Genomic DNA, 27,938 nt, shown 5'->3' with positions numbered 1-27,938 from the left:
CTCTGTGATACTTACCATTCACTTACACTTACATAGTCCTTTGTCATTCTGACATAAAGGAGTCACCTATATTTTATTTACCTATTTTAAAAATTTTACATTATCATTCTAACTTACCTCGTATTTACTTAGAGTCATGATATAAGGGGAGAGAATAACTGGAACTGATATCTGAAATGTCTAATTGACACAAACCATTTGAAGAATAATGAATGTGCCCTTATCATGTATTATATTCTCATGTGGATGAATGTCTGTTTTAAAACAATCTGTTCTGTTTCATTGCCCTATCTGTTCGTTCTTGGGCCCACTCCACAGTTTTAGATACTGTGGAAATGTTTTAATAGGCAATATGGCAAATCTTTAATTATTATTCTTTGTTTTCAATCCTTTCACATTTACAACAGAAATAAAATGAAAGAAAAAGTCAAACACAGAAGAAAAATGGATAAAAATGTGAATAAGCATTTCCCCCCAAATTAGACACAAACATGAAAAATGCTTATACTCACTATGAAAATGAGAAATGCCAATTAAAACAGTAAGATAGTACATTTTACTTATCAGATAATGAAATTTAAAAGTCTGAAATACCATGTATTGGTGGGGATCATGCACTGCTAGTAGAAGTGCAAATTCATACAGCTACTTTGGAGAACAATTTGGCAATGTCTGATAAAATTAAAATGTGTCATCAATTCCACTTATAGGGGTATGCCCTAGAAAATCTCATAGCACAAAGCACATAAGGAATTTATAAGGATGTTCACTGAGACAATTTTTATAATTGGGAAAAATGAGAAATAGCAAAAATATCCATTGTTAGGGGAATGAATAATAATTGATAAATTTAAGTGATGGACAACTATATAGGAGTTCAAAACAATGTATAAGAGTTTTATATGCATACATCCTTTCTTTTTGGGGAAACCTCCCAAAATGTATATAAGTGCTAAGACAAGGGCATTCAGAGTCAATATCCAGAATGGGGAACTAAAAGTTCACATCTGAAAGATGGGACTAAACTACCTCTCTGAGTTGATTCAGTGTTACAGAGCAGTTTTCTGATGAGCTCATTCAATTAGTTATTAGGGAAGAGATATCCTAATAAACTTTAAAAAATTTTAAACTGATTAGATTACCTGGTTGAGAATATTCTAGGATGCATGCCAGAGTGCTACGAATTAGAGCTGTCCACTGTTTCTGAGTGTCCTCAGTTTTGGCCATTGAAAGTGTCACAATACTTTTGATCCCTTGAAGAGCTGCACTGACTGGTGGAGGAACCTGGTTATCTGCAGACTTTATCGCTGTGTCTTTCAATATTCTTGCAATTAAAAACAGAATCGTGGGCAGGACTGTCATACAACCTGAAATAAAAACAAATCAGATTGCCTCGTAATTAATAGTTCCCATATTACAGTTATTTCAATTGTTTATATTTTTTATCGTTTAATATTATTTCTTTTCCTTGTATTTATACAAAATTTACTGCATTATTATTACTATAATTCAATGTTTGGAAAAAAAAGTCACAAGTTATTTCAAAGGAAATATTTTCTTTCTTTTCCCAGCTTGCCTTGTTTTTATTACTTCTAGTATTTCACTTATTTAATAATCATGCCCTTCATAATGAAAATAAGGAAGGAAGGTAGAAAAACAGAAGGAAAACCGTACCAAATACTTTGAGAAGTACCTGAGAAACTTGGTGAATCATGTAGCAATTTCACGACAAGTAATCAATCTCATTGTACTAAGTGAGCCTTAGTACTAATTCAGTCAATGTAGTAACCAAGTCAGGAAACAGATAAGACGACTATACAGGTAAGCCAAAAAGAGACGAAAGAATCCTAGGATTTGTAGCTGAAAGAACTTTAAGATAATCAAATCAACCACCCACTTAATGAAAGACTCCCTTCACCACTCTGACATGCAGCCACTGTAGTCTGCCTAACAACTTCAATGATGGAGAATTCATTGTTTTCATAACTGTAGGCTTGTGTTGAACTGAAATTCACCTTTATATATCCTGATACCATTTCTACCTTCTAGATACAACAGAGGGAAAGTCTACTTTTCCATCCACTAGTTCTTAGGTGTCTGCAGACAGCTATTATCTTTTTCAGCTACAATTTTTTTAGTTGCTCCTTAAAGTTGGTTGTCACTCTCCTCTGACATTTGTTAGTTTGTCAGTGTTGCTCAAGAGTAGCAACCAGATCAGAAAATAAAGGGTTTAGTAATTCCACTTTATGTCTATCTGCTAACATTCGATGTCTTCCCTCAAACTGTGGTTCTACCTCTTTGCTGAAGTTTGTTTGACATGTATCTGAAAAGGGTATCCTGGGTTTTTGACTTCTTAAATCTTCAGTCTTTTTTTTTTTCTGCGGTACGCAGGCCTCTCACTGTTGTGGCCTCTCCCGTTGTGGAGCACAGGTTCCGCACGCGCAGGCTCAGCGGCCATGGCACACGGGCCCAGCCGCTCCGCGGCATGTGGGAGCTTCCCGGACCGGGGCACGAACCCGTGTCCCCTGCATCGGCAGGCGGACTCTCAACCACTGCGCCACCAGGGAAGCCCTTCAGTCTTTTTTTATAGGTTTCTAAAGGTAAACAAACCCTTAAAAAAAACCCTACTTCTCCTTTAAGATTTAAGAGGAAAATAAATCATAATAGCACTTAAAATCAAAGGCAACCTCATCTCTAATACAGTATAAGACATTTCCAAATAGTGATTAATACCGTACCAGCAGGTGAACAAAGGGACGGTAAGTCAGAGAGTATGGTAACTGTGGCTGCCACCAAACGAGCACTTTCTTCTGACAGTCGAGTTTTAGTGGCTACGTGACTTGGAGAGTCCGACATCTTGGTACTGAGATGCGGCATGTGCCGCACTAAAATGAACATCAACAGCTCCATAGTTGCAAACACAAGAGATTTTCCAGGAATAAGACCACCACTGTCACCTCCTTCTCCTAATACAGGACAGGACTCTTTTTCCATATCATCTTCATCTTGGGTAAAAGAAAATTTGGTGAAATTCTCAGCAAATAAAATAAAAAATAGTAGATGAAACAACACAGTAAGTATACTTAATAAATTCTTTCAAAAGAATTTACAACTAAATGTTTAACTGATGCCATATGTCTTTCTCAGAATAATTCCTGCCTGACTAGAATTCTGTTTATTTACCTCTCCTTAAAAGTAACGGACAATTCATTTTTTACTTCGAAAAATTTTATTAGGTAGTTTTTATTAGGAATGTATTTCATAATAGGAGTAACACATATGTTAGGCTGAAACATGTGAAGTTGCCCCTTTTGAAGGTGAAAGATAGCTGAATATGAGCAATTCCATTTACAACATGCTAATGAAAAGCAAAATCAATTGCAAAGCTTCTAAATGTATGGTTAAATTTTTTAATTAACAACTTCCTGGTATTAATATTTTAAAAATTAGAGTACAAAGAAATCTACTTCAATGTTAGTGTAATTTCTAGTGCTTACTTAGTGTGTTTCTTTTTTCTTGCAAATAATCCTGAGCAGCTCTTACTATCTGTTGTACAACTCCAGTCACCAGCAGCTGGACGGATGGTGGATTCCAGGTCAGTAGGAGGCGGTGTAAAACACTCAGCAACTCAACACCAATCAGCTATTATAAATTAATACAGAGAAATTAATTTTAATTTCAAAGGATACATTTATATTATTAAATCTAAGAAAATATACATGTAAAAATAAATTTGGTAGCTAAAATTAATATATTGGACTATGCAGTAAATATTATAACAATCTTGAAATAAGGTCATATTTTATCTGAACATATTTTCAGTCAAAAATTACTTTATTATGTACTTAAATAATTTTTCCATTTAAAAATGGTCATTCTCCTATTTCTTTTCTCTTTAGGACTAAACAATATTGCTAGCATCCAGTGCCACTACAATTTATGATTTCCAACCTAAGTACCCAAGAGTAGTCTACCAGAAATTCTAGGCATTCTGGTAAGTCCCTCTCAGATTCATCTCAGAACTATTACAAACTTCTACCGCTTACTAGTCACTTTAGAAAGTCTCTTACAATCTTCTACATCAAACCCATCCAATGAACCCACCTCAAATTTCAGAGGGAGAAAAAAATTTAACTGCAACCGAAGCCACCTTTACCTCTTTCCTTAAGATCAAGTGTCCAGCCCCTGCCCAAGACTGATAAATCTTTCCTCATATGCCTGCTACCCCATCCTGTTTAACTTCCCAAGGATTCTTCAGGGACATCAATCATACCCCGTATGTTGTCAGCCTCGCTCTCTAGCTAAGCTCCTCTTCCCCAGGATAAGAATCTGCTCAAGTCCTTCCTACCTAATTTCCCCCCACACCTCAAAAAACCTCTCAGATCCTTCCATCTGCCCCCATGTTCTCTTCTGTCTCTGTCTTGTTTCTTCCTTTCCCAGACCGAATGCTGCCACTTCCTTCACTCTCTCATTTACTCCTCCATCTTCTATAATCTGGCTTGATCCACCTGAGAAAACGCTATGCCTGAGGTCACCAGTAACCTCCATGGGACTCTTTTTCTGTCCTTATTTACTGGATTCTGTCCCTTTTGAGACTGTTGTCTGTCCTTGAAACTCTCTCATCTTTGATAACTCTGTTTTTGTTTTTGTTTTAAACTGGCATCTGGTCTTTATTTAGTCCTATCCCCTGTGCTGTGGATTTAGTGGTCATTAACTCAGACTTGGATTCTGGATTCTTTTGGTTCTCCTCCTTCCTCTCTAGTAGTCTCCACTGCTGATTTATTTCCCTCATCTCAATCCTTATTTGCTATTTATCCCTAAGGTTCCAGTCTTGGCCCTCTTTCCTTCTTCCTTTTTTCAGTTTTCCGAGGTCAGTGGACTCATTATCTCTCTGGAATTATGAAAATGGCCTCTTAATTGACCTCCCTCCTCCCTTTTCATGTCTTAAAAATCAACCACTACAAGATTGATGGGGTGATCAAATTTATGTCTGCTGTATTTCTGGAATACACATTTAACCATGTCATTCTATCTACTACATTTACAATCAGTTATTTTGGTTTTAACATAATGTTAAATTTTATTGGTTTGACCATTTGAAAACAACCCTCAAGTTTCTTGCAGTAATCTGTAGTTTAGCTGAGGCACAGCTTCAGGCTACAAGGCTGGGGTACAAGAAGAGTTCATCAGTGAGTGAAGCTTGTAATCACACAGCACATGCTTTGTTTTGTTTCATTTGGGGTTTTTTTCCAAGCAGCACCGTGTGCAAAATTAATTTTGATATAATACAATAATGAGAACTTTGCTTTTTATCTGTCTGTGTTTTATGGAAAATTATCCCAAGTGATACCATTTGGTAGTATGGTGTTCAAAGAAATGGTTATTATTACGAAAATAAAATTCCTAATTAAAAAGAATAACAAATCCAGTGGTAACTTGGCTCTGTAATATGAATAAAATCCTCTAAATATTCCATACATAAATTAGAAAAAGCAATTCATTAAACTTTTTAAATAAGTACTTGAGTCAGCACATAAAAATTTCATTAAATGAGAGATAAAACTTAATCATTTAAAAGTGACAATTTATTTAATAGCCTTATGAATCACTTCAGCCCTTTATTAGTAGAATCATTAACTGGGACTGAAGCCATCCTTTATTTATTTAATTTAATTTATTTTTTTGTCTGCACTGGGTTTTCATTGCTGCATGCGGGCTTTCTCTAGTTACTGTGAGCAGGGGCTACGTTTTGTTGCGGTGCGCAGGCTTCTCATTGCAGTGGCTTCTCTTGTCATGGAGCATGGGCTCTAGGCATGCAGGCTTCAGTAGTTGTGGTGCATGGGCTCAGTAGTTGTGGCTCATGGGCTCTAGAGTGTAGGCTCAGTAGTTGTGGTGCACGGGTTTAGCTGCTCCGCGGCATGTGGGATCTTTCTGGACCAGGGCTCAAACCCGTGTCCCCTGCATTGACAGGTGGATTCTTAACCACTGCGCCACCAGGGAAGTCCCTGAAGACATCTTTTAAATTTTTAGTTTTACTTGACTGCTGATGAACTGATCAAAGAAGGTAGTGATGATCTCCAGTCTAGCTGTGCCTGGTCATCCAACTTTCAATATAGGGTCTTAAAGCCAAAATCCTGAATGCTTATTATATAATATTTATTTCATATGTGAGAAAATTATCTTAAGATAAATATGATGTATACAAAGCATAAATTATCTATTATAGAAATATACTGTACCTGATCTTCTGCAATATGGATTCGGGCATAAGGAGAATCTAGCAAGGTGTGTAAGGCCTGTAGACAAGCTGTAACATGTTCAACAGGCTCCTCAGGTCTTGGGGAACAAAGGAACTGTATACTCACGCCTGCAATGTACAAAATAAACACACAGGTTTGTTAATATAAAACACTTTGTTGCTTTGACACCATTTTTGTCCCACTTTCACCTACTTATTTTTTTTACAGATTACTTTTAACATATATTAATGCCTTAAAGTCAGTTCAAAATGATTGTCAAAATCAGCAGCCAAACTTAACACAGGTTGTACCTCTGCAAGGAGGCTAATAATCACATTGGAAGGGGATGGGGGAGTTCCAAGGTCATCTTGATTAAGAAGTTAAAGATATTTAAAAATAATACATTAAGAATAAATTTATGAAAATTATAAAATTAATTCTCATTAAATGAGTGACAAATTCTTAAGTGTTAAAAGAGCATCTATAAAGCAATTATAAATAAGAATTATTCAAATTTGCTTTAACTTTACATTTTATTATTTCCTTCTGAGGCAATTTGTTAAGTGCCAAGTAAAAAGAAAAGTTGTTGAAAAAAAAAGTTTACTTTTTTCCCTTGAAAATTATTCAAATTGCTCTGTGAGTGAACATGACAATTTTTAAAGAGTAGTTTTTAATAATTAAATTTTAAATAAAAAATTCAGTTACTTTAGAAACTGTGCTAAAAATCCTCTTTTTACTATCCCTTCTCTGAACTATACTATCACAATTTTTTCCATAGCATTAAAATGAAAGATATGAAGGAGTTCAAAACATGCCACACCAAAATATACCTTCTTGGCTGAAGGCATTTGAGAAATAGCAGATGCAGGCAGGGCTCTCTGTCCCCTTTTCTACCTGAAAGCAGGTCATAAAATTTCTCATGAGAAAGGTGCCCTCTCTGTACTAGGGAGAAAACATTCTTACCACCAGAGACTGGGAGTCGATGTTGAAATAGACCTGTCCAAACAAAACTACTAAAATAAGCCTGATCTTCCATTAGTTTCCCCCGTATATTTTCTAGTTACTGTTCCACAACTTACCACCCCTAGCCCAAACCCCTCTGTCTTGTCATACCCTCACAATTTATTTTTTTTAATTAATTTATTTGTTTTTGGCTGTGTTGGGTCTTCTTTCTGTGCGAGGGCTTTCTCTAGTTGCGGCAAGCGGGGGCCACTCTTCATCGCGGTGTGCGGGCCTCTCACTATCGCGGCCTCTCTTGTTGCGGAGCACAGGCTCCAGACGCGCAGGCTCAGTAGTTGTGGCTCACGGGCCTAGTTGCTCCGCGGCATGTGGGATCTTCCCAGACCAGGGCTCGCACCCGTGTCCCCTGCATTGGCAGGCAGATTCTCAACCACTGTGCCACCAGGGAAGCCCCTACAATTTATTCTTGCTTGTGTAAAACTATACAATCTTCTGGACCTAACGGCTTCTTCAGGTCTTCATTTTCCTTCTAAAGACTCCTGTGTACATGTAAAAATATTAAATAAATTTGTATGCTTTCCTCCTGTTAATGTGTCTTATGTCAGTTTTATTCTTAAGCCAGTCACAGATCTTAAGAGGGTAGAAAGAAGTTTTTTCTCCCCTACAGATACACATTTTCAGAAGTGATACATCTTGAAATACATTAACATGGCTCACCTACCTAAAATCAGATGCATTCTGTCTTTGTTAATTTCTGGCAAAGATTTAGCACTAGGCGTTGCTCCTGATGCTTGGTTTAAATTGATGGGTGTAGAACGTTTTTGTAAACCTGCTATTGCTGCCGCTTCTGCTGACTCTGAACATGTAAATCCTGTGCTATTTAACCAAAGTGCCACTGCATGGAGAATTGGGGCCCAGGAATTCCGATAGTGAAGTCTAGCTGTATCAATAGTCTCAGGAGTATAAAATGCTCCACCTATAAAGCAATCAAAAACATTACTTCTATTATACTCATTTATCAACAACTACCTTAAAAAATAACCGTTACATACAGTCTTAGTCCATTTGGGCTGGTATAAAAAAATACCACAGACTGGGTGGATTATAAACAACAGAAATTTATTTCTCATAGTTCTGGAGGCTGGAGGTCCGAGAGATCAGGGTGCCAGCATGGTCTGGTGAGGGCCCTCTTCCTGATTCATAGCCAGTGCCTTTTTGCTGTGCCCTCACAAGGTGGAAGGGGCCAGGGAGCTCTGTTGGTTCTCTTTTACAAGGGGACTACTTCCACTTCTAGGGGCTCCACCCTCATGACCTAAGCACCTCCCAAAGGCCTCACCTCCTAATTCCATCACAATAGGGATTAGGTTTCAACATATGAATTTTGAGGTGACACAAATATTCAGATCATAGCACATATAAAAGAGCAATTTGGCAAAGAGATTCTTGTACAGAGTTATCAAAACTAACGTCTTTCCTGCAGCTGCTGACCTGGAGTGCCTGTCACTTCCTCGCTGATGTTAGGGTTTCCAGCCTTTTCGCTGCACATGCTGATGCCTCTGAATGCCCTCTAGCTTTCCCTACCCGTGGTCCTCTTCCTCAGGCTTCCTCTTCACTGTTGCCAGCAACTCTTAAAACCCTCATCACCTTCCCTTTCTCTCAATAGCCAGGGAACTCTGTCTCTTCTTTCTTTTTCACTCTTCTGCAAATTCTTCCCCTCCTCCTGCTTTCTCTATCAAACTGATGACTGCCACATCTGTCCCTGCATACACACACTGACCAACACAGCAATCTACTTCATCATGGTTATGCATAATGACTTGTTATGCCCAGTTATTTAGAGTAACCTAACTCGTACAGTTATTACTGTAACAGTGAGAACATTTTTGCTTGGGCTAACAAGTTTAATACCATATATGAATTCACAAATTCAGTATGCAAAACATGCTCTAAATGAGAGAATGTCAAGTTTTAAGTCCACAGAAATTGTAAATGTTATTATTACGATTGTTGCTAGTCTCCACCAATTCCATTTTGTTTAATTACTACTTTGAACTCTATTAAAAGCAAAACTCTAAGTGCAGTACTTACCATCTGGGGGTAGCTGACTAGCAAATTCAGCTGGTAAAGTTAAAAGCGCATAGTCTTTTAAGGCTGCCAACCACAGGCGACTGAGTGTTGGCAGTTCAGGTTGTACGAGTGTTATTAAACTGTCTGGTGGTAGTTCATCTATGGTACTGTAATCATCATCATCATCATCAGTATTTTTAATTGCTCTTTTTGGTTTTGACTCTGCTTCTTTTTTAATATTCATAGCAACCACATATACCTAGTAAGATAGTCAGGAGGAGAAAATAACAAGGCATAATATTAAGAAATGACATATTCTAAGTTGTTATTATACAGCTGAATCATCGAAAGTGAGTACAGATACTAGAAAGTATACAACTTCGGGATTTCCGGATAACCTCAAAAGAATAATTCCACCTGCTTTGGAGGAAATCGTTTTTTTTTTTTTTCCTTTTTCTTTTCTTTTTTTTTTTCATAGAGCTGACTTCTGACTATTGCTCTCACAGCATATTCCTTGAGTAGGGTTCTCTGAATTTTTTCTGGCTTCTCTTGTTCTACTTTACAAAGCCCCCCTTTATATGTGGTTTTCTTTCTTTTTTTTTCTTTTTGTCATAACTTCCTGTTTGTTACGTTTGCTTTCATAGATTTATTAGACACAATCAGCCAGCAGTCAAAGAAAAAAGCTGGGGGGGGAGGGCACAGAAAGGATTTCCATAAATATCCTTCAAAACCCCTTCTTATATAGTCCTTAAGTGATATTTAGCAATCTAGTCCTTGCAACAGATGGCTGAGCCAAGAATAATATAATTTACTGGCCATATATATTATCTGTATCTTTTCTTTCCACTTTATAAACCAAAAAGATGTATAATAACAACTTCCTAAAATATAATCTTAAAGATTCTTCTTTGCTGAAGTTATTTTTGTTTGTTTTCTTTTGTTTCTGTACGTACATTTTGGCTTTGGCAACTGGCACGTAGCTGAATTACACATCAATGATAAAGCTAAAAAAAGGGTGGGGGGAGCATGAGTAAGAAAGAAAATTGCACTAGATAAAAATCTTGAGAAAACTGTTTCCCCCTACACAGTGTCATCTTCATTGTTTGTAAGAGGAAGTCTATGCATGTGAACAGGGACACTGCAGCTTCTTGATGGCAGGGTCTTATCTCTATCCCTACAATGAACAGACAGTTATGGCATGGTAATTGACTGGATTAGACGATTACAGGAAACAGTGAATCTTCATTTTTGAGAAGAAGCATTCCTTAATGCTGTGATGGTCTATTAACACTTAGTTACAGTTGGTTAGTCATACTTAACACCTGACAATTTAGAAGCAGAAACCACCTAACTTTTGGAGTAGGGACTTTGAGTATCAGGTTATAAATGTATCACATTCATATTTTCCACTGGTTTTAAGCTCGCTTTCTTCCCCTAGATTATTATGCTGATTTTAAGAAAATATCTCAATAAGCACTGTAAGTATACTCAGCCATTCGCTCATCAAACCCTTCTTAGGTACTTACTCTTGCCTTTCATTTGCTGTTGTGCTAGGGCCTGAGGCAACAAAGACAAATAATACATGGTTTTCACCTTCCATGGACTCACAGACTGATACGATGAAAGGAGAGTGAGAAAATTGCTGAGCGAAAGGGATGTTTTTTGAAATTTGTTTTAAATGACCTATCTGCCCACCTCACTACACGCAGTGACTATGTACACTGCCTGGCACCTAACGAACACTCAGTGGTTTGAGTAATGAATGAATGAATCACAGGAAGCACCAAGGATGGAAGAATCTTAATGGACTATGAAAAGGTGAGACTGGATTCAAAGACAAAAGTTCACCTGTTCACAGGCAAAGATGGAAGGGGGAATTCCAGGCAGAGGGAATATAAACAGCAAGAGCATAAGAGACAGAAACTAGCAAGGCATGCTGAGGAAACTGCAAGTGTTTGGTATTAGACTGAGCATAGACTATAAGGCAGAAGTAGCTGAAGACTGTTGGTAATGGGGAAGCGAAGGAGTCACTGCAGTATTTAAAGGTCAGTTGTATGTATTTTTCCTCAAATTTTAATTTAAAAAATTATACCATAAATAGTTTGAAAAATGAGTTTTTAAAATTACTCATAATTCTAATTTCCAGGTTTTCACATTCCAACTTTCTAAGTTATAATTTTGTTGTACAGAGAATTTTGTATTTAATTTTGTCTATTCATATATCATAAGGGTTTCCATATGAATACTAGTCTTCATAACTGTTATTCTTAATGGCTGCAATGGAAGACATTATACATCTAACAATTTTCCTGTAGTTGAACTTTTATATTTTTTTCTGATTCTTTTTAGCCTTGGGAATCTTAGAAAGATGAAACATAGTTTTCAAAGACAAAGGTGTTCAGTTCTCCACGTTATAAGTAAGGTTACAACTAAACATTTTTGTAAATTTCTCTCTTTTTCATATTTTGGATATTTTTCCCTAGGATAAAGTTCGAGAAATGGAATTACTGGATCAGTGATTATAAATACTTCCATGGCTCTGAAGAGATACTGCCAAATGCTTTCTAAAAGGGTTCTATATTTTACATTGCTACTTGCATATGATAATATATTTTTTAGACTCGTTTTTTAAAAATTGGGTTTATTTTTCTTATGAGATATTACACACAAAATACAGAAGAATCAGAAGCATAAGTAAAATGAAGAAAATAAAACCAGACACAATCCTACTACTCAGATGTAATACTGTTAATATTCTAGCCATGTTGTATATACATACTCAGTCTTTTAAAAACTATGTTTGTATATAATATTATACTCAATTTTCTATTCACTTAATACCATCATCTTTGGATCAAGAAATACAATTATTCATATATTGCCTTTTTTTATTGTTTTAGAATGATAAACAACATTGCAGCAAACATCCTCACAGCAGAATCTTTGTGTATATCCTTGATATTCCTTAGGATAAATTGGTCAACTAATGTGTACGATTTTAGAAAGTGCTTTGATAATACAGTTGACCCTTGAACCAACGTGGGTTTGAACTGTGCAGGTCCACTTATACATGGATTTTTTTTCAACAGTAAACAATGCAGTACTACATGTCTAATAAACAGCTAAAAATATGGGCCTGGAATGTAGGAGAGAAGTATGGCTAGAAAAGTAGAATTAGAAACTTTCATATACAAGTAAAAGCTACTGGGTATGGGTGTAGATGACACTACCCACAGAGTATGAAGAGTGAGAAAAGGGACAAGAAAAATGCCAGTATTTAAAGAGCAGGCAGGCAAAGAGAAGCCAGCAAGTGAGGCTGAGAATGAACAATAAAAGAAAAGAAGAAAACCAAGGGAGTAGTGTCACGAAGTCAAGGAAAACAAAGTTTCAGAGAAGACAATATCAAATGCTATAGAGAGGCTAAGTAAGACAGAGATTGAAAAGTGTGCAGTGATTTGGAGAATTATATTATTTGTAACTTTAACGAAATAATTTCAATGTAGTGCTGAGAGTAAACCCAGATTGCAGGGGACTGAGAAGTGGGTGACTAGCTGAGGATGTGAAGATACTAAAACTCGTTCAATGAATAGAGGTGTGAAGAGGAGAGTGAGTAGAAGAGGACGAGCAAGCAGAGGGTGATGGTGAGATACAGAAATGGGGGTAAGTGAGATACAGAAATGGGGTAAGTGAGATACAGAGGCGGGGTAAGTGAGATACAGAAGCGTGGGGGTAAGTGAGATACAGAGGCGGGGGTAACTGAGATACAGAGGTGGTAAGTGAGATACAGAGGCGGGTAAGTGAGATACAGAGGCGAGGTAAGTGAGATACAGAGGCGGGGGTGACTGAGATACAGAGGCAGGGGTAAGTGAGACATATAGGCGGGGTAAGTGAGATACAGAGGCGGGTAAGTGAGATACAGAGGCGGGTAAGTGAGATACAGAGGCGAGGTAAGTGAGATACAGAGGCGGGGGGGGGGGGTGACTGAGATACAGAGGTGGGGTAAGTGAGATACAGAGGCGGAGTAAGTGAGATACAGAGGCGGGGTAAGTGAGATACAGAGGCGGGGCGGGGGGGGGTAAGTGAGATACAGAGGCGGGGTAAGTGAGATACAGAGGCGGGGTAAGTGAGATACAGAGGCGGGGGTAACTGACAGCACTTAGCTTGGAACAGTCCCCTCCAGAGACTTATGCTTACTACATCTACTCTCATCCTCCAGGTCTCAGCTTAAGTGTCGCTTTCTCCAAGCAGCCTCCTCTGAGCCCTCAAGACTATTTTAGGTGCCTCTGCTGTGTGTTCACCACAGTCTGGACTTCTCCTGTAACAGTCATTATTTTTGTTGCATATACTCGTTCACTAGTTTGTTTTTCTCAGTAAAGGTAGAACATCTGGCTTGTGCACCACTGTATTCTCAACTTCTAGCCTGGCACAGAGCCGATGTTTAGTAACACCGTTGAATGAATCAGAGAGTGGGAGGTAAGAGAATGAGAAAAGGTAATCCTAGGTTAGAGGAAAACTTTAAAGTAATAATAATTATTATATTAATAACAACAGGTAACATTCACTGTGCACATAAATAAGGTAGTTATTGAACAAAGTTATTATTACCTCATTTACTTCAAAATGTAATTCTGTGAAATGTGCATAATTATTATCCACCCTTTAGGGCTGAGAAACAAGGTTTAGAGAAGCAGTTAAATAACTCACCCAAGGTCACATGGGTAAAAGGAGTTTTCAACTCACACTCATCTAAAGACTTGAAGGTAACAATCTGAGGAACTGGAAAACTAATATCCTCAATTTTTTGAGTAAAAAGTAGAAGCAAAGATAGATCTTGAGTAGAGAAATCTAGAATATATTGGGCCTTTGAGGAAAAGGACGAAGGAAAGGAAGCTAAGCAAGGAAAAGATTCACTAGACAATATTACAGGCTGAGGCTCGAAGTGCAAATTATTTAATTATAGAACGAAGTTACCCCCAAATAAGAAAAGCGTCTCAAAAAAAATGTGCATTAATAATTTAGTTATGTGAGGTTTTGATCTAATTTGTTAAAAGCAATTACTTTTCTTCCATTCAGTGCCAGATAACAATGCCTGGTCCTTTTACATACCTCACCTTAGAAGAAGACATTACTGCATTTCCATGTTATAATGAAAAAACTGAGTATCTGAAAGATCAAATCACTTGAACAAAATCACAAAGATGGTGAATTATAGAGACAGAACTTGTTCTAGGGCCTCTGATTCAACATTTAATGCTTTTTATACTGAACTATGTCAGACTTCTTAGTAGGTGAATCAAGCACGTTAATGCAAGTCAGCAGAGAACCAACTAACTGGCAAATGGTCTTATGATCATCCAACTACATACCTGTCTCTATGTTTGGGAAATTAATGAATGGGGCTGGAGAATTAAGAACAATTTTAGAAGCTATCTTTTTAAAAATAAAAATCATTCAATCATTTAGAATATAATTTCTACAGACAAGAAAAGTAATAGTAAGTTTTAGTTAAAAATTAGATATGTGAAAATTAACATTGAATTTCAAAGTAAGAAAACAATCACATTATAGTATCTTTCTAATACTACTTTCCACCTAAAACTATGGATTTGCATTAATTTGAAAAAAATTTTATCAATAAAAACAAACATTTTATCAATGCAAATATTATTTTACTTCTCTACGCCAAAAGATGGCAGCAGAGTGAAAATAAAGGAACACTCAGGGATACTCTGAAAACAACTTGATCTAAAAATCAGAGAGAAAAACTAATTTATACAATATCTTACTGTTCTACATTTTCCTTTTTTCTCCCCCTTCTGTGACAGAAATAATCCACAAAAACCCAGAGGTCCTTTATCTAAACTATATCATCTGGATGTTGTATGCCTTGAGCCAGCAATTGTCTGCTGGGTGGTCACAGGCTGCTGATACCATGGAAATAGGTAAGTGAGATACTGGGTTGGCAGAGGAAGGAATAAAGAGCTACTTGAAGTACCTGAGTGCAGACAGATAAGTATTTGAAAACTGGCAGAAGAGATTTAGAAAAGTGAATTTAAAATAGTATCATTATTTTTAAAAAGTGGCTATGGGAATAAAAGAGGTAAAAACAGCTATAAAACAACAAAACATACAAACAACAACCAAAAAACCCTACAGCCTCAGTATCAGTGGGTGGTGGCATGTCTCCTAAAATTTAATCAAATAAGATTCTTGGCATAAATTTTTTCTATTTTTTTTTATATTTGTAGGTTTTCCCAGCCTAGTTTTTCCATAGTAAGTAAGAAGAGCCCTTCTTCAACACAGATGTTTTTAAAACACTGATTAAAAATATAATTTTCAAAGGTTCAATAAGAGTTCTTTTAAGACATAAATGTATATGCATTTCAGTGAGAAAGAGCAAACAGCAGATTTTTTAAAAAGCACTCTATACCACAGGTCAGTTTTAAACAAAAATCAAACAAAAATTTTTTTACCTACAGGAGTAGGGGAACATTTTCTCATGGATGGAGAAATGGTTAAAAACAACAGGTCATGGTTACCTCTGCCCATGCTTTGAGAACAGCCAGTTTTTCCATGGTCGTGGCACTCTCGCGGTAGAGTTGGCTGGAAGATCCTTTTCCGGCCTGAACTTTGTCCAGTGAAGAAACAAGCAGATTGTGTACTCGACGGAGATCATTGAGATCACTGACAACTCCACTTCCAATCCATGTACTACATACCTAGCCAAAGGAAAAAAACTTTAATTTTTATAGTAAGAAGTTAACATTAGGGACTTCCCTGGTGGCACAGTGGTTAAGAATCCGCCTGCCAATTCAGGGGACATGGGTTCGAGCCCTGGTCTGGGAAGAACCCACACGCCATGGAGCAACTAAGCCCATGTACCACAACTACTGACCCTGCACTCTAGAGCCTGAGAGCTACAACTACTGAGCCCGTGTGCCATAACTACTGAAGCCCATGCACCTAGAGCCCGTGGTCCACAACAAAGAGAAGCCTCCACAACGAGAGGCCCACACACCGCACAACAAAGAGTAGACCCCGCTCGCCGCAACTAGAGAAAGCCTGTGCACAGCAACGAAGACCCAATGCAGCCAAAAAAATAAAATAAGTTAGTTAATTTTAAAAAAAGTTAACATTAAACATATAAAAGAATGGAGTAAATATGACTGTTTCCTAGGGGGAAGAAACACAAATAAAACCAATGAACAAAACAAAACAAAAAAACCTCAATGCTATGCTTTAATATTATTTTTTTAATAAAAAATCAACAGCAAGTATGGAACTTATTGTACTCCTATGTAGAAAACAAAACAATATATACTTAACATGTTTCCAGTATCTAATTTCCCAAAAATTTTAACAGAAAAGAATTTCCACCCAAATCGGTTTGGTTATAAATAATTCTTCAATTCAACAACATCTCTGTTTACTATAGGCAAAAGGTTATTCTGAGTGCTATAGAGGAGTTAAAAAAAAAAAAAAGTAAAGGGAAAAAATCTAGTCCCTGTCCTCAAGTAAGTAAACTCAGATTAAATGAACACATGAGAATGTTTTATAACTGTCACACTGCACTTAAAAAGAGAGAAAGGGGCTTCCCTGGTGGCGCAGTGGTTGAGAGTCTGCCTGCAGATGCAGGGGACACGGGTTCATGCCCCGGTCTGGGAGGATCCCACATGCCGCGGAGCGGCTGGGCCGTGAGCCATGGCCGCTGAGCCTGTGCGTCCGGAGCCTGTGCTCCGCAACGGGAGAGGCCACAACAGTGAGAGGCCCGCGTACCGCAAAAAAAAAAAAAAAAAAAAAAAAAGAGAAAAAAAGAGATTAATTCTAGCAGGAGAAATGGGAATGTTTAGATATCAGGAAGTTTTATGTGTATAGATACAGGGGAGTTTCACGGAGGAAGAGACAAGATTAGGAAAGTTAACTGGGATCAGATTACAGTACAATTTAAATTCCACGTGAACTGAATTCAGACTTGTTCTGTAGGCAGTCATGAGTTAGTTTCTAAGGCTTCTGAGCAGGGGAATATTATTAGAATTGTGCTTTAGGAAAACTGCTCCAATACTAAGTATAGGAAAGCATGTGTTTAGACAGTGAGTACTGTGTTCAGTCACATGACTATTATAATACCACGGAACAGAGATGATACGGATCAAACTGAGAATCAAATGAAAAGAAAGAGGCATCTGAGAAAGACTTGGAAGTAGAAATCACAGGATTCGGAAACCAATTACATATTTTTAGGGGGTGAAGGCAGGGACATGCAAACAGTATGAGGCGATAATCAAAGACTACCAAATTTTGACTGTCAAAGTTTCTAACCCGGATGAATGTAAGGAAGGTGACACCACTGTTTAAGAGTGATAACATAAGAACAAAGAGAAGTTTGGTGGAGATGAGAAGTTAGAGAACATGATTTTGACTGTGAACTTTGTGACATGCTGAGCTCAAAGTACCAGCAAGAGACACGTGGAAAGATATTCAGTGGGCAGATGGAAACCTGGGTCTGGATTTCAGGAGCAAAGACAGAGGTAACTAAGTCGATCTAGGGATTCTCCACACAAAGATGATCACTAAACAGATGGTCCTAGGTAACTTTCTTCAAGGACTGAGGTATTAAAAAGAAAAGCCTTAAGGACAGAACACAGGGAAAATATACTTCAGGGACAAGTAGAATAAGAAACTGAAAACACCAGAAAAGCAATAGGACAACCAGGCAAGTGTGGTGATACTGGAACCAAAGGAAGAATGCCAAGATGGAAGGGGCTGGGCTTCCCTGGTGGTGCAGTGGTTAGGAATCTGCCTGCCAATGCAGGGGACATGGGTTTGAGCCCTGGTCCAGGAAGATCCCACATGCCGCAAAGCAACTAAGCCCGTGAGTCACAACTACTGAGCCTGTGTGCCACAACTACTGAAGCCCGCGCGCCTAGAGCCTGTGCTCCGCAACAAACAGAAGTCACCGCAATAAGAAGCCCATGCACCGCAACGAAGAGCAGCCCCTGCTCGCCGCAACTAGAGAAAGCCCACACGCAGTAACAAAAGCCCAACCCAGCCAAAAATAAATAAATAAATAAATAAATTTATTTTTTTAAAAAAGAAATCAATCATTACTATCGTCTCACTCAGCTTCATGTCAGGGCCAGGTGAGTATAGTCAGTTCAGGCTTCGTTATCAAATAAATTATGAAAAATCTTTTGGTTTTCAGAGCATTTGGATACTGAATCATGGTTAATGGATTGTGTTCCTATATTTGAAACGTTTAAAAAGTTGAGAATAAATATATATGTAAACTACTTCATTCTCTTATAATAATCTTATTCTCAAAGAATTCAAAACTAAATTAAATAAAATTCAATAAGGACATTTAAAAACTGTTTGTTACCAATACCGATGGCAAAAAAAAATACCAGCCACAACAGTGCTGAAAATATAATGAAATTTAAAGTGAAAATAAAGATTAAATATGAGTGTGAAAATAAAGAGTTGGTATTCTTAAGGAAAATAACATTTTGGAGATATTTGATACTATTTCTGTGAATTTTAGTAGAAATATAACTGTAAGTTGGGGGAAACTGTCAAAATCGAGAATTTGGTGCTAAGTTTGCTTTGCAAAAACCTAAGTACCTTCTCCACTTTAAAGAACATGAAACCAGAAACTGCAGATACTGCATTATAGGTTTGGTTTATGAAGAAAGACAAAGCAAAACTGAATCAGCAAAATCATACTTAGAGAAAAGACTCTGGCCTTATATCAAAAGAGTGGTGAATGAATGTACACTTACAAATTTTAGACTGAAATAAAATATCTAAAGTATGTATTATGTTTATGATTCCAATGCTGCTTTAAATGATTTATTAACCTACTGATTACTGTCCCCAACTGTCCTCAATTGAAAACATTTGAGGGTTTTCCTATAATATCTAAGAATTACTTGATTTTCAGGTTCAACATGATGTTTACTCTAGTAAACAATCTGGGATGCCATGTTTCAAGATCTGCCCAAAGCCAACTCCTTCGGTAACCTTAAAGAAAGAAACTTGCAACCCAATGCTCCAGCTATTTCAAAACCAGGTTTCCTCCCAGAAACAGGACAGGAGGTCAAAAATTTAAGCCTGCCACTAGAAAAGAAGAAACTTCAGAAAGCAGGTAGGGTCACATAAGAAATAAGAAGTGTTCTTTTTCTTAAGATTTTTTTGATGTGGAACATTTTTAAAGTCTTTATTGAATTTGTTACAATATTGCTTCTGTTTTATGTTTGGCTTTTTGGCTGCAAGGCATGTGGGATCTTAGCTTCCTGACCAGGGATTGAACCTGCACTGCATTGGAAGGCAAAATCTTAACCACTGGACTGTCAGGGAAGTCCAAGAAATAGGACGTTTAAGGCAAATTCAGTAATAGGAAGTTTTCATACTACTCTTTCACAAGATGAAATTCTAATAGCTTTTGCCTTTCTGATGATCAGGAGCTTTATAGGATGTTTTGTCTGCTTAAATATTATGATCTGAAACACTACCATAATACATTTAATTATACATGACTGTGATTTCTGATGTCTGTGTGCCAGTGTCCCAATCTAAATGACTTAACCTACTCTAACTCCAAGGTTTGTACCATGATTCACAGACTTCTGTCTTAAACAAGGCTTCCTCTTCTCTCTCTAGCCTGCTGTTGGTAGAAGGAGTTCATTTCTCTGAAGGCCACCATTAAGATAGCAGGCTTCAGAAAAATAAATTCTAACAGAAGGAGGAGGCAACTCATTGACCAAAGAGTAATCAAACCTATTATTGCAAACAGCAGAACATTCTCTGCATAGAGGACACATGTAGCTTGACTGAATTCTAAGCAATAAAGATGGAATACAGCCCTGTACTCTGGAAAACTGAGAAGGATGGAGTTGCTTCTCTTCTATCCTTAGGTTAGCAGACAAAGAATTGGATTTTTTTTTGAAAGATTAGAGCTTAATGCACAAATCCTTTTTCAGGACAGAGCATGAAAAAGATGAACTTATTAAAGGTGTAGGAACATAGGTGCTTCTGTAACTCTCTTCAGAAAAATAATATGAGATAATAATCCCCTGGAATATGAGAATAATCCCCTGGAATCAATTTTGCAATAAAACTTCCATATTGTGAAATTGTCTTTAGGATAATTTTAATACACAGAAACTTGTAGAATTTTCACAACCTGTGGTCAAAAACCCTTTTATTACCTATTTATTATTACTATATATTCTTCAATGATTATAGATTTTGAGATTTTACTTTTATTCTAGTCCCTCTTATGACTTTACATCTCCACTGACTACTGGACAATGTAAGAGCTATGTATTCCAAAGTCATGTCCTCAGCTACAGCAAAAAAAAATGTGATTAATAGTTAGTACTTCATCATTTCACACAGAATAAAAAAGGAAGCTGTCACTGTTGTATTTCTGAGATAAAAATAAATACTATTTGGGGCTTCCCTGGTGGCGCAGTGGTTGAGAGTCCGCCTGCCAATGCAGGGGACACAGGTTCGTGCCCCGGTCCGGGAAGATCCCACATGCTGTGGGGCGGCTGGGCCCGTAAGCTATGGCCGCTGAGCCTGCGTGTCCGGAGCCTGTGCTCCACAATGGGAGAGGCCACAACAGTGAGAGGCCTGCGTACCGCAAAAAAAAAAAAAATAATACTATTTGATTTTTCTCTCTTGGAAGTGAAATTCTAAGATATCTATAAATTTATAGAAGATAACTATTGAAAATTCTATTTTTCTTCTTACCTGGCAAGCTTTTGCTATTATGTCTGATGGAGTATCTTGTGAAAAGGCTGGTCTTAGAGCAGCTCCCACCTAGAAAAATGAATACAAGCATTTTATTTTTAAAGATAAGTAGTAAACCTTTTGTGTCTTTGGAGATGAAAACACACAAAACACATCTTTGTTCCTTTCCTTTTTCTCTCTCTTTTTGGTGACAATAAACTCAATTATACCATTCTTCTTTTGCTTTCCAGGAGATTATCATTATCCAATCTGCAGGATCCTATACCAAACAGGCAATTAATCTTATTTGTTTTTCATTTATTTTTAATAGTAAATAGGATTTTCTGACAAAGCCACATGTTCCCAGAGATAACAGAAAACTGCTTTTTTTTTTTTCTATCTATATTCCTGAACATATTTCTAATAGTATTTACTTCATGGGTGAATCTCATATAACTGAGATTAAAGGCTCAATTTCTTTAAATAACTGAGTAGTACTAAAAATTCACATAGTCACTAAAAGACCTTAAAAATCATTTCACCTCAAAAAGAGACGCTTTAAAAGAAAGTTGCTCAAGAAATATTAATGTACTGTTATCATAGTAATAAGTGAAGAAATATGAGCTTTAGTTTTTTTTATCCAAGTACTAACCAGGTCCAGCCTGCTTAGAGCTTTAGTTTTAATAAGCCAGTATCAGTCACAGATTCTTAGATATATTACATTTAATATGTAGGAGCTGAATTAGGAATTAAATATAGTCAACTCCTAATTTGAGATTTCTTCCATTACACCAGGTAAAGATACCTGACTTAGATAATTTACTTTTAAATGGTTTATGAAAAAAAAAGTGAGAGAGTGAGAGAATGTGTGTGTGTGTATGTGTTGAGTGTAGAGAGAGAGAAAAAAATCAATGTTAAAGGAAATGAGGCAAAATTCTCAATTGGCAAATATGAATGAAGGATGAAGGGTATAAGACAGGTTTTTTTGTACTATTCTTGCAATTATTTCTGTAGGTTTGAAATTATTTCTAAATAGAAAGATTTTTTTAAAAAGACCTTCATTCTGATAGGTTGGGTATTTGGGAGTAAATAATTATATACAGGTTTTCTACAGCCATTTGGCCTAGAAAGTATAACTTCTTTACCTATACTTATGATGGAAAAAAATGGACTATACATTATCCACACTTTTTAATTTTGTGTATGTTTGAACACAGATTTTAGATGAAGTATGATGTGTCTAGAGCCAAGATTTTGGTACAATCACAGTGAAAAAAAAAGTTCGTTCTTTTCTTACATAAGTTTTTTTCGCCTTCATATAATCCATTACTAGGATTACATCTATTGTGCCGCTTTTGAAGAACATAAATATAGGCATAAATTTCAGGGGAAACAAGTATATCTCTGTTTAGAATATAATAAAAAAATCTTTTGAAAGTATACAATTCTTTCAGTAATATTTTTCACTATTATTAAAAGTTAATTTATCCTTCAGCATACAAGAGGCAATTGCTTTTTTTTTTTAATTTATTTATTAATTTTTGGCTGTGTTGGGTCTTAGTTATGACACATGGGATCTTAGTTGCGGCATGCGGGATCTTTCGTTGTGGCGTGCAGGCTTCTCTGTGGTGCACAGGCTCCAGAGCACGTGGGCTCACAGCTTGCGGCACATGGGCTCTCTACTTGAGGCCATGAGCTCAGTAGCTGTGGTGTGTAGGCTTGCTTGCCCTGCAGCATGTGGGATCTTAGTTCCCCAGTCAGGGATCGAACCCGCGTCCCCTGCATTGGAAGGCTGATTCTTTACCACTGGACCACCAGTGAAGTCCCAAGGCAACTGCTTTTTATTTTAAAAAATGCTTATCAAGTCTTGGCATATAAAATAACAGCAGTAAATCCACAACACTCTTTAAATGTTCCTTTTATCTTTTAAATGGCATGGCTAAATATCGAAACATAAGACTGGAAAGCCAGGCTGGAACATCTATTCTAGTTTTATCACTAATACTACATCACGACTTAAAAATAGTGACAAGTTTTATACGATTGTTTCTTCAGCTGTGAATTGATTCAAACTGTGTGACAGGCAATGGGAGTAAAGATATGCATTCTACATGAATAAATAGGTTACAGGTCCAAATACATTTCTCCAGGGGATCTTCACTTCTTTAATCTTCACTTTTCAAAAGATCAGTTTTAATTTTGAAACAAATAAAATATCTCACATTGGCTTGATACTGCTCCAGAATCACATGACCTGGAAATTCTGGCTCAGGCACAGATGCAAACTTCTTGATAATGTCTTCAAGTGCTTGGAGCCCAGCCATCCGCAGCTGGTTACTATGATCGGTTGCAGCCATGAATGCCATGCGAATCAGGTCAGAGAGATGAAGTACCAAGAGATCATCTAAAAATAAAAATAGAAGGCAAAAAGGAAAACATTTCCAAAATTAAGTGTAATCACATAAAAATACGGAAAGAAATAAACTTCTTTAAAAAAGCATTTATGATCCACATATTTCACCATGTTTAAAATAACAATGATACACTTTCAAGAAAGTTTCCATGCCATAATCTCTCAAGAATATTGGTAAACCTTTATACAATAATACTGACGACATTGTAAACTGACATCTGAAGCAAAATAACTGATTATCTTAATTTTCCCCAAAAGAGTTTGTAATTTTTTTGTCAGCGGAGGTTGGCAAATTTTTTTTGTAAAGAAACAGATAGTAAATATTTTTGGCTTTGCTGGCCATATAATTTCTAACATAACTACTCAACTCTGCTGTTGTAGTATGTACAAAGACCATATGTACACAAATGGTTACACTGTGCTCCAATAAAACTATTTATAAAAACAGACTGCAGGCTGGATTTGGACTGCAAGCTGTAGTTTACCAACCTCTACTCTGGAAAAGATTTTTATAAGGACAAGATGTAGAAAAGGGAAGCCTTTTTCCTTTTAGCCTTAGAGTAAAGGCTGCCCTAGATCAGTCCTATCAAAGCTTAAAAGCAAGGCAATTGTTCCCAGAATGAAACTGCTATTGCTTCTCTACATAGTCTCTACCTACACCCTCTCTCAAATCAAGACCTCTATCTTTTTCCAAAATCCAAGGTGATGAACTCCTAACGTGGGGGAGAAGAAAGGGGCACTGGGCAGAAACTCCAAAATGGGGAGACAATTAGGGGACTGATAGAGGTTTATTGCATTCTGGCCCACAGAACTATAAGTTAATAAACTTCTGTTATTTTAAGCCACTAAGTTTGCAGTCATTTATTATAGCAACAATAGAAAACGAATACATCCAACCTCTTCTACCTGGAAAACCCTCTCTCTGCCTCTAAAACCCAGCTTCAAAATGATCCCTTCTGTGAGGTCTTCCCTGGCACTTCAAGAAATGAGTAGCAGTTTTTTATGTTCCCAAAATACTCTATCCTTCCACTATTGGGATATATGATTATTTTTGAGTGATAACTTTGTCTCTCTTTCTTCTAGACTAGAAATTCTTCAAGAGCAAGGACTATGTTTTTTTCTTCTTTGGATCTCCAATGGGAAGTAAAGAACAAGATTCGGTAAATATCTGATGAATAATGACATGATTAAAGACACCCTGTTCACAACATATTGTGCTTTGCTGGTACCCTATATTCAGATTCCAATTTTATACATAGTATAATACTGTTTTACTTTTTGTTTTTAGTCCATTTGTGAGTTTTACTGCTTCTTATACACAACAAAGTAAACTGAAAGGCATTTTTAACATATAGACTTCAATACAGATAACATATACGATGTGTCTTCGGATATTTTAAAAAATGACACGATGACGAAGAGACAACAAAGCGTAAGATAAGACAGTCTGTTACTCTACTACCTCTCTCAGATTCTCTAGGTTTCTTCATTTGTAAGTGAAGATACTGGCCTGATGATCTCTTTGTAAATTCCCTATAATATCTGATCCAGGGGATATACGGTATAAAAACTTACAAATGATCAAAAAGTAAAAGGTTTCAGTAATAAACACTTTTCACCTTTTCAAAAATACCTAATAGCAGTTCTGAAATCTGAGAGTTTGAAATCTTCCATGGCATTCATGAATTCTGACATTCTCCAAGGCTGGGGATTGCCAAACTCACTTTATTTATTCACCTTAAACTTTTGCTAAAAGTAGGATAAGGTACCAAGGAAACATAAGTTACTGCCATCATTATGCTTAGGGCCATCATTATCCTTAGGGCAAATGATTAAGATAAATATATCTTAAGATAGATAGATATATAACTTTGGACTGCTTTCCTCAACTTATCTTCCCAATAGGGATCAGAAGTTGGACAGTATATAGAGAGGACAGAAAACAAAGGTAAAAGGCAAGAAAACGTACAATAAATGAAAGGCATAGTCTAAAGCATGTTACAAAGCAGTAAAATATTTCAAACCTATAAAAATATTCTGGGGAAAAGAAGTACTGATTTTTAATTTACTTGTAGGGTTTCGCAGTTTAGCAGAACGTGCCATAGCAAGGTCAAAGTGAGCCTGGTCTGCATTCTCACACAAATTGATGATTCGACACAGGCAATCAGCAGCAAATACTCGAGTGGCCCAGCGAGGTGCCACAAAGGGCTTTGATTTATCTTCTTCTCCTAGTGTGGTAAACATGGTATCATCATCCATCTCATCTTTCTTTTCAAATTCTTCATCTTTTCCACTACTTAAGGGAGTTGCAGTACTCATATCTGTAACAAAAATAAAAGCATATTATAACAACCTTACATATAGCAAAAACGATGCTTTAGAAATAGTACTGTTTGATGATATCTAATTTAAAACCAGTAGAAAACAGTAGAATTGGCAAGATTTTTCTTTTAACAATCAATAAAAAGCCAAGGAGGGGGAGTGGGAGGTACAAACTATTTGGTGTAAGACAGACTCAAGGACGTATTATACAACATGGGGAATAGAGCCAATAATTTTGTAATAACTGTGAATGGAAAGTAATCTTTAAAAATTATATAAAAATTTACAATAAATAAAAAATTTAAAAAGATAGCAGCCATTAATTTTCAACTTGAAATTCAATAATATTGTTTTGTCTTCATTGTATGCACTTTCACAATGACTTTACTTTTATGAAAGCTATGATGGTTGTTCTGTTTATGACAGCCATATAAAGTTTCTCCTTAAAATAAATATATTTAATTTAAAAAATAAATAAAAATAGAAATTAAAAAACCAGGGAAAGAATAACATAAAAATATTTTATATATTTCACTAGTGTTACATCTTATGTCAAATGACAGAGTAGCCTGGGATTTTTTTTTTTTTTTTTTTTTTTTAGCCTGGGATTTTTATATATGAAAATTAGTTTGAACTTAGTCATTTGTCAAAAATAACCAAAGTTCATTAGTTTGTAATATAATTTAATCTTCAACATTTTACAGGGATTTACAGATTAAAAATTATTAGTATTTTAAAATGTAAGCTCTATGTATCTATAATGTAATATATGTATCTAAATATATCTATATTATATGGTGTATATCTATATATGCATCTATTTCTATACATGGTATATATATCTATAGATATATATCAAAATTAAATAATTTTCATTATCTTAAGAATATATTTTATATATTAAATACATACCACTTGAAGCTGCTAGGACATCTTTACAAAGCATTAGCCAATGGGAAAGTTTTTCTACAGCCAGTGATGACAGCATATGTCCCAAAGTATCATGAATATCAGAACATAATTTTCTATCAGTCTCCCGGTCTAGCATTCCAAAAAGAAGTCCCTCAAGACCAGTTTCTGTTATATTAACACCCTGGTGCCGGCAATGGACATCACTTCGAGAACTAGCTCCAGTTGCAAAAGGACTGACATCTGAAAAACAGTTTTTACAAATGAACTTGTAAAGGATTTTATCGTATACTACAGGTAACAATTATGTTAAAGACCATGATTTACATGTAAATTCACAATAACAACAAAAACAGCTAGCTATATACACAATTTAACTATGGTGTCCAATTTACCTATCTTTAGAATTAGAATTTTATCTGACAATAAAGGTAAAAACTCTGATCTTTAAGACTGTTTATTCTGTGGTATTTTAAACAAATCTCCAGAGAATGCTCATTAAATATATATTTGATTTTAACAACAAAAAGTGTGGGAAAGAGACATTTTTAAATAGATTTAATAGTCTGAAAAAATTATTGCTATATATGTTGGGTGAACGAATTGAAACTTATTTAGTCTTCTAGTTCAGATTTTACAAATCTATAAAGCTAGAACACAAATTATAAATAGATTATATCCTAAAAGTTTATTTAAAAATTGGGAAAGGGGCTTCTCTGGTGGCGCAGTGGTTGGGGGTCCGCCTGCCGATGCAGGGGATGCGGGTTCGTGCCCCGGTCCGGGAGGATCCCGCGTGCCGCGGAGCGGCTGGGCCCGTGAGCCATGGCCGCTGAGCCTGCGCGTCCGGAGCCTGTGCTCCGCAGCGGGAGAGGCCGCGGCAGTGAGAGGCCCGCGTACCTCAAAAAAAAAAAAAAAAAATTGGGAAAATCCTGCCCAATCAAAAGTTGTTATGAAATAGTACTTAAATTTCTTGCTTTATCTGAAACTCTTTTTATTCTTATAAACAGTAGGAGTAGAACAACTGGCAGCCTTTAAGAATGAATACTATTAGGCTCCCCGAAGTCCAAAGCCCTCTGAACCTTGAAGAGAGTGATAAAGAGGGATGAGGGCTGAAAAGTGGCTTTTTAAAATTGAGTCACTCCAAAGACAGAATAAGGGGAGGTTTGCAGAAAATAGCCACAGTGAGGGGAATTCAAAGACAGTAGGAAAGGGAAGGTTCCAAGGAGGGAACATTACGGACAGATTAGGCACAGAGGCCTATTTTTCACTTAGCAGTATACAGTGAATATTTTCCC

At 36.5% G+C, this 27,938-nt stretch overlaps 1 protein-coding gene across 5 annotated transcripts in view; it reads right to left on the bottom strand.

Annotated features, from left to right (window-relative positions):
- Positions 1-27,938, bottom strand: part of HEATR5B (HEAT repeat containing 5B) — an 86,576-nt gene that overhangs the window by 8,167 nt on the left and 50,471 nt on the right. For all 5 annotated transcript variants that reach the window (XM_079940399.1, XM_079940400.1, XM_079940398.1 and 2 more), the window contains 11 exons: positions 26,647-26,886; positions 25,482-25,733; positions 23,222-23,403; positions 21,021-21,089; positions 15,806-15,985; positions 9,288-9,525; positions 7,921-8,175; positions 6,240-6,367; positions 3,498-3,642; positions 2,739-3,005; positions 1,143-1,367 (listed from right to left, as the gene is read on the bottom strand). In XM_079940399.1, coding sequence (XP_079796525.1) covers positions 1,143-1,367; positions 2,739-3,005; positions 3,498-3,642; positions 6,240-6,367; positions 7,921-8,175; positions 9,288-9,525; positions 15,806-15,985; positions 21,021-21,089; positions 23,222-23,403; positions 25,482-25,733; positions 26,647-26,886 — 2,181 coding nt within the window. The remainder of the gene's footprint in view (positions 1-1,142; positions 1,368-2,738; positions 3,006-3,497; positions 3,643-6,239; positions 6,368-7,920; positions 8,176-9,287; positions 9,526-15,805; positions 15,986-21,020; positions 21,090-23,221; positions 23,404-25,481; positions 25,734-26,646; positions 26,887-27,938) is intronic.

The sequence above is a fragment of the Stenella coeruleoalba genome (genome assembly GCF_951394435.1).
Source record: "Stenella coeruleoalba genome assembly, chromosome: 13".
NCBI classification, from domain to species: domain Eukaryota; kingdom Metazoa; phylum Chordata; class Mammalia; order Artiodactyla; family Delphinidae; genus Stenella; species Stenella coeruleoalba.
Note: the sequence above shows the minus strand (reverse complement) of the source record. Positions and strands in the feature narration are given on the sequence as shown.